General features: G+C 43.0%; 3 protein-coding genes across 3 annotated transcripts in view; 1 reads left to right on the forward strand and 2 right to left on the reverse strand.

Moving 5' to 3' along the window:
- Window positions 1-327, reverse strand: part of SARC_06732 (activating signal cointegrator 1 complex subunit 3) — a gene marked incomplete at its 5' end in the record, with an annotated part of 37,605 nt that extends 37,278 nt beyond the window's left edge. The window contains one exon of the mRNA XM_014299351.1: window positions 219-327. Coding sequence (XP_014154826.1) covers window positions 219-327 — 109 coding nt within the window. The remainder of the gene's footprint in view (window positions 1-218) is intronic.
- Window positions 328-1,634: 1,307 nt separating this feature from the next.
- On the forward strand, window positions 1,635-4,690 carry SARC_06733 (hypothetical protein). Its single transcript, XM_014299352.1, has one exon. It carries the CDS (start codon window positions 1,829-1,831, stop codon window positions 3,485-3,487), a length of 1,659 nt encoding a protein of 552 aa, XP_014154827.1. The 5' UTR covers window positions 1,635-1,828; the 3' UTR covers window positions 3,488-4,690.
- The window catches only part of SARC_06734 (hypothetical protein), a gene marked incomplete at both ends in the record, with an annotated part of 9,018 nt that continues 5,760 nt past the window's right edge, over window positions 4,317-7,574 (reverse strand). Inside the window, 4 exons of the mRNA XM_014299353.1 lie at window positions 4,317-4,445; window positions 5,037-5,162; window positions 6,199-6,276; window positions 6,792-6,877. Of these exons, the coding sequence (XP_014154828.1) occupies window positions 4,317-4,445; window positions 5,037-5,162; window positions 6,199-6,276; window positions 6,792-6,877 (419 nt within the window). The remainder of the gene's footprint in view (window positions 4,446-5,036; window positions 5,163-6,198; window positions 6,277-6,791; window positions 6,878-7,574) is intronic.

Raw genomic sequence — 7,574 nt, forward strand, 5'->3', positions numbered from 1 at the left:
TGTGTGTGTGTGTGTGTGTGTGTGTGTGTGTGTGTGTGTGTGTGTGTGTGTGTGTGTGTGTTTCTGTGTACGTGTGTGTGTGCGTTTGTGTTCGTGTCATCAATGCAGAGACAATTGACAGCAGCACCAGGTTAATATTATTCGTATTTATGTTAGTTCTTTATTCCAATAGAAAAGTAAGAATCTACTAATGTGGCTTAATACTATTATATATATACCTTGTTCCGCACTGATGGCAGCTTCGACAGAGTCAGGAGAGACTCCTGTGCTGTCGAACAACGAGCGAAGAGTGCCGGACAAGAAGGCTTGGCCTACCAGCGCACTCATACTGATATTGATTTCAGCAGAAACGCTTGCGCACTCCCAGACTTGGTGGTATACTTATCCGTTTATTGCAAGTGCATATGCCTTCAGACAGGTTCGATTTTGCGTTCAATAGACGTGGCTCTTGGCGTATGTGAATATGTAGAAGCAATCGAAACATACTTCTAAAAAAATTTAGGCTTTATATATACCCTGTAATCGTACACTTTTTGAGATCTATCTTTTATCGTATGGCTCGTCATCGTGTGAGAGAAATAGTGTCAGCTTAAAAGTGATGACACTGACATTGTTGATGATTTGGCTTTCTTATATTTTTAAATGCATCATGAATTAGAGTGCGTTACTGCATTTACAACTGCACATACACTTGCTTTTAGCCTGTTGTTTGCATTTGTAAACCGTTCACAGCTTTGATCAGGCCTATTCTACTATAGCCCTACTGTCTGTTGATTGGTATCAAATACTTTTAATAGTAATTTGAGATGTGTGAAAACCATAACTCCCCTGCATTCATACAACGTACATAGAGAACGCAGCTCAAGCCTATGGGTGTAGTTTGAAACCGTAATCCGTTCCAGTGGAAGCAAGCGGATACTAGTGAACACAACAATGCCCTCAAATCACAAATGTGACTGTACACAAAAGTTGAAGGTAGGAAGGACCTCCGAATAATCGGGTTATGTTGACATAAAATTGGGTTATGTTGACATATGTAGGAATACATGGCACATATTCATCGTGACTTAACCTATTGTGAGCTGGATTACGGCTGGATAGTGGTGCTGGGTGGGTCGGTGATCGGGCCTCGGTTCCCATGCAAACAGAGATGCATATTTTTATTGTTCTATATATATAAATGGGAATTATTGAAGAAAAAAGAACAGTAAAAACTTTGTTTATTTTTACATAGGAGGAAGAGGCCGAGTGTATTTTAAAAAAAATACATACCTCGAGTACATATTTACCATAGAAACATTCACATTTATAGAAACATTCACATTTATAGAAGCATTCACATTTATAGAAACATTCACATTTATAGAAACATTCACATATATAGAAGCATTCACATTTATAGAAACATTCACATTTATAGAAGCATTCACATTTATAGAATCATTCACATTTATAGAAACATTCACATTTATAGAAACATTCACATCTATTTTTCTGTGAAATCTGAAATGTGAATCTACGTTGTGCTTTTCTACATTCTCGCTCGCGGATGTAGTGTTGTCACCAATCAGTATGTATTTGTAAACCATTTTCAATTGTTTAATTTTCAATTGTTTCATGTATGTGTATTTATTCAAATACCTTTGATTAAGCGTGCAAACCAGGATAATTGGAAGAATTGCTCGATTAACCTCACAAGGGAGCACAAATCACGTTCATTCAGATGCTTTCAAGTTGTACAGTATCTATATTAGAATGATATCAAACTAAATTGAAATAGCAAGTATTAGACGTCCGCTGCGTATTTACCGAAGGCCAGATTGGCAATATGTCGAGTCTGTGGAGGGGCATCCCGCTCCCTGTGAAGGTGTTATGCATTGTATGTCTTAGTGTAGAATTGTGGACTCTAAGTGGTTTCCAAGCGAATATTTACACGAGTGACAAGTCACTCCCATCACAGTCTACTGCGTCCATTGGCGGGGCCACGAACTCTGACTCGCAAATGCGTAGTAGTCCCAGTTATAACGACCTGCCTACTTTTGACCCGAATGCTCCTCTAGTACAGTGTCAGTTGAATAACGATGAGGTGATGGTGTGTGTGTACCAGACCTTGTGCTTTGACGGCGGTAAGTACTATGCCATAGTGGGTGAGACAGATGCGGACATACCGACCAATCTCGAGGGGATGGAAAAGTTCAGCATGCGCAGTGCAGGCGACGGGGAATTTGGCCGACATATTTCCGAGACTGGCCGTTTAAATGTCTTCCAACGTCTAGAGAAACAGGTGACACCGATTAAGAATTATATAAATATGGAGGGGAAGAGTGTGGAGTTCATTAAACAGCACATCAGTCAAAAAGGTGGAGGCATAAGTTGGCTACCTGATCACTCTATGTACTTCCAACCGGCAGTGGATAATGCGTACTTGGCACTTATCTCGGTGCTGTCGTGGTGGAATATAGTGTGTGATATGATGAATGGAATCGATAGAGTGACATTCACTGGCAGCGTATTTGCTGAAACTCAGCAAAAATGCTTGTTTCAATATTTCGGGTTCTGGTACGACGTGATGGCGCGGATTACATCGGTCTACTACAAGCACGACAAGCATGCGGTCGCCACCTCATTGGGGATCTCTGGCTTTGGCGGCGACGATCGAAATCAAACAAATATCACTTACGGCGGTGTTTTGGATAAATACAACGGTTTTCTGGTCGATGTGGAAAGCGTATGGCCTGAGGAGAAGGTGCAAAGGAGTTCGTCCGCATGTAGATCACAACGCGATCACACCACTCCGAAGCTCGTGTGTGGGCGACAGGCATTCACCGTTGGCAGGCCCAATGTGCCAGTCACCGGTTCCGTCTCTAAGCAGCGCCTGCGGTACGAGGTATTCAAGCTGCACGGCGAGAAGACCGTTGATATGCAAAAAGGCATAAAAGGCTCTGTCCGAGTGCTGATTGTCGATAGGGGCAAGGAGGGGCGGTGCTGGGCCGAGCCTACGGAGCTACGCAGAATTGCCGCAGAGAGTGTACACGTGGATGGTCTGCAAATTGAGGTGGAATACATTGAGAATCTGGGTACTTTGAGCGTGTACGAGCAGTTCGCCAAGTTTGCGCGTGCGCACGTGGTGTTGATGGCTCACGGTGCAGGTGCGGCCAACACGTACTTTATGAACACCAACTCGGCGTTTATAGAGGGCATACCTGTGGGGTGGAATTCACGAGCGTTTCGGGAATTGTATTCGAGTGGCGGGGGTTACTATCAGAGTATAGACGCGATCAAAACCAACCTGACTGTCGAGGCCAGTCTCGAAAGGCAGTATCAGACGGACATATGTCAGCAGAACCATAGAAGTTGGGAACGAACGCATTACTACCAAGCCCATGGTGATTGCTACCAGAGTTTTAAATACTGGCCGTTAAAGTTGGACGAGGCGGAGCTGAAAAAGACTTTACAACGGGCGTACAAGCATCTGAAGTACACATAAATCCCATAGGCATCTAAAGTATCTGTGAAACCAATAAGCAACTAAAGTATTTGTCAACCCGATTAGCATCTCCGGTATTGAAAGCTGGCGGTGTATACCCAGCCCTAAAGCTTACGATGCCCGTCGATCAACGCAGGAGAACTTCGTACGCATTTGGGAACCGGAACGAGATGATAGACTCTATGATTTTCCGCAGGAACTAGATGAAATTAAGTCAAGTGCGGGTGGAACAAGAAAAAAATAGGTCAAGCGGGTGGAACTAGAAAAATCAGGCCAAGCGGGTGAAACTAGAAGAAATTAGGTCAAGTGCGGGAAGAACTAGAAGAAATTAGGTCAAGCGCTGGTGGAACTAGATTAAATTAGGTCAAGTGCGGGTGTGTCCTGTATGTCATCTTCTGCTCTTGAAGTCGCAATTAAGTCGCAATTGCAGAGGCTGAGGGTTCAAACCCTAAAATCGTGGGAACGCGTGAGCTAATCCACTACGACCAATGCTTCGATTCGAGTGCCTCTACTAACGACAGATCCGGAGAATGTCGTTCAGAACGGACATGCAATGCACTAGTGGCATTGAGTCTGCGCACGAACAGAGCATAAAGCTCACTAAAAAGGAGATAACTGGCTCAATGTACCCCACGCCAGAGTCAGTGGAAACTGAAACAAATGAAGGCCACATGAAATAAACATGTCATTCCGCACATCCCTTGGAAGATATGCTGGTGTTGCCGTGACTAACGACAAGTATTGAGTAGATACCAATGCGTGAAATAATTCAAAGACCAACGGCGCGGATTAAAACGGTTAAGTCACGTTTTATTTAGGTAATCCCACCCTACGACACCGTTTTCTCCTCGGCCAGATTGAGTTCGGTGATGTAGTCCACTTGCTTGATAACATTGCGGAAACCGTCGCAGTCTTCATGCTCATTCTCCGTGGAGATCTCGTCTAAATGACTTTGCATCTGTGTACATTTTAGATTTGGTTGTGGAAATACTTCATGTGTGAGAAATGACCTTATTTTGGATATAGAAACCCATTTTGTTTACCCACATGATCGGTTGAAGAGCGTATCTGTACACATTCCATCCATTGAGCCCCACATTCAGCATGATCCAACAAACTATTAAAATTCACCATAGAAATGTAGAGCTGTAATCTAAATGGCATTCACAATCGCTATTATCAATGGTTGTACTGTGTACTGAGCGGAATACAGCAGCAGACACGAGTGGTTCAATGTAGGTAGGGAAGAGGTAAATTTCTCCTCAGCTTTGCAATCTACACTAGTCTCAAATATAAATTATATACCACGTCAAAAAGTGTAGCATACCAAGCGAGAGCAGCCTGCACGGCAAGAGTATGTATATGCACAACAGAGCATCAGTCACACATACATGTGTAAACAATCACACACTACACCCCGGATACCACAGATACCACAATACCATCGCACACACGTTCAGCAACTGACCCTTCGGTAACTTGCACCCGCACGACTGGAACTTGGAATAACGGACACAGCTCAGACACAGCTCAGACAGGAATAGCATACCAATGGCTGGACATGGCGCAGATGGCGGTGAACGCGCACCAGTTCTTTGGGGAGATCTATACTGTCATCTAAATATGGTTCTGGTATAGCGACTGCTTTTGAATCCTCATCCATAGGACTACTCACCTGTGCGTGACCGCGAACGTGTGTTTATAGAAAATAAACGTATAAATAAATTAATACATATAGAGCTTACCAGATTGTTACGATACAGATTCGTCTCATAGATAACGATGCGCTATTAGATGAATGTAGAGCAAAGATGCAAACTTTTCACCTAAGATGAATAGGCGAATAGTGCTACTGCAGAGGAGTCTATTGATCAGAATGTAATATAATTTGAAGTCAGTACGACCAGTAGGGTATTGGGTGGATATACATGTATGAAAAAGCATATATATAAACATATCAATACCAAGGTTTTATTATAGGGTACAATTCTCATCTGACTAGCGTATACACAGGTGGTACCTGCTCATTATCGAAACGATAACACTGATACTGGACGATGTCAAATTTCAGGACCATGGGTATATTCGAAGCTGTACACGGGCGATTCTAACATAAACGACGACGAATAAAATTGGACCCAAAAAGACTTCAATTATAGGGCAAGTGCGCATTTGAACAATGTCTATACGGAGATGAACGATGAGATAGTTTAATATGTTACTACCAAGGTAAACCAGAATGGTAACCAAGGTATAACAAATTGCAACCAAGGTATAGAATGGTAGTGAAGTATTACTACCAAAATAGTATTCGAATGACACTAATATACACTAACCAAGGTTGTACAGGAACACCTCACACCAAAACATCGAACAATGCATATTTGCGTTCACATAACGGCGTATAAGCTTGTGAAAGGGATTGTCAATAAAAAAGCCAGCCACCCGACATGCGTGGAAATGGAAATGAGAAAATACGGCAAAAGATCAGAAACACTCGTCCTGCATATAGATAAACCAGGCCAATCTATCATATCACTTCTGTAATTACAGTATAGAAGACGAAATCAATAAAACAAACCAATAAACAAAAACACGTGAAACACCTGTGCAGGTAACAGCCTATGAGCTGAACAACTCTACCCACAAATCAAATAGACAAGCCAAAAGCACAGACAGATGTGCAACTGGATTTGCGATCCTCAACATACGAAATCCAGATATTGTCTCATTTTCGGCCGTTCTGCTTGGAGGAACTCATTCATTGGCAACATGAAGGACTCCTTGTTCTGCGATAGTGAATTCGAATATGACACGGTTTATACCTTCTCTTTTTACTTGAACCTCCGCACTTGGGAAATAACTATACAATCCACAGTTAAGCCACCTGATCACTGATACTCTCCCAACTACCCTTGACCCGTGAAATGCTAAAATCGTCATGCTATGGATATTCCGTATGTACATTACAAAGTCTAGGGTAATGGAACAATGTACAAAGTGCCTCAAAAGTAGGTGGGAGCTTCGTAAGAGGTCACATGTGCTGTCGCTTTAGCTTCGCACACTCTAAAGTGAGCCCAGATATCCATGGTCAACGGTAATTATAGACACGTATTGTAGATTTCAATCATACATAGATAGCAACACGGTCAATGAGACATCTCGGGGGTAGGCATTCAGCCCAACAACAACTCACAGTAACATATCCGAATACTAGCGCACCACAGACAGAGCCGGACCACCCCTTCAAAAAGCACGGTCGCACGTCAACATGCGCTAAAAATGAAAGCTTCTATGCGCATACCGAGAATGACGACATGTTGGCTAAGGTCTGTATAGTTTTGGCTAGGAGTGTCATATCGCGAGCAGCGCTGGGCTCTGGAGGTTCGTCTGTGAAAAACCATTAAAGCAAATGGTGCAATGAGACATTGCAGTGAATTGAATCGATGAGCAGAATGACAAAGAGATTGAAAAGAGTGGTACTGTAGAAGGTTCATCGACACGGGTTGAAATTGCAGTATTCGAACGAACAGTACATGCTGTGTAATGGATCCAAAAACACACTCACGACAACGAGTGTACATTTTCGAAGTAACTTGTCAATTATACCTAGACCCTAAAACCCTGAATATTGTGACAACCACAATCGCCCACCAAGGAGAGGAAACTTATAGCCACACACAAGCGATCAATATCTACTAAGCTCCCAGCAGGCTCGAGCTCGGTTGTAACTCAATGGCTCAAATAATTGCGAGTGTCGAGTTGAGTGGAGTGACCATTCAACTAGAAGGCCCACACCAAGCTCATTCGTAGCATTGGGCACTGACACACATATTGATCCCCATGTCTAATACACGCAAAAAGAACCCGAGAGATGAGAACTCAACTCCACTCAACCAGATATGCGGCTCGCCACAGGAAGAAAACAGACAGCTACCAGTTGAACTAAGCATTCTGATTGTTGCGAACGTTATGCATGAAGCGTAACGCACATCCCCTTTGCATGAATGATGTGCCAAGCACCAGTCGTCTAGCATGCAACATAGCTAACAGGTTGAACAAGCACCAGTCGTCTAGCATGCAACAC

The sequence above is a fragment of the Sphaeroforma arctica genome, assembly GCF_001186125.1.
Source record: "Sphaeroforma arctica JP610 unplaced genomic scaffold supercont1.493, whole genome shotgun sequence".
Classification (NCBI taxonomy): Eukaryota; class Ichthyosporea; order Ichthyophonida; genus Sphaeroforma; species Sphaeroforma arctica.

Coding starts and splice junctions, on each gene's coding strand:
- SARC_06733 (XM_014299352.1), top strand. CDS start 1,829: ATGTCGAGTCTGTGGAGGGGCATCCCGCTCCCTGTGAAGGTGTTATGC.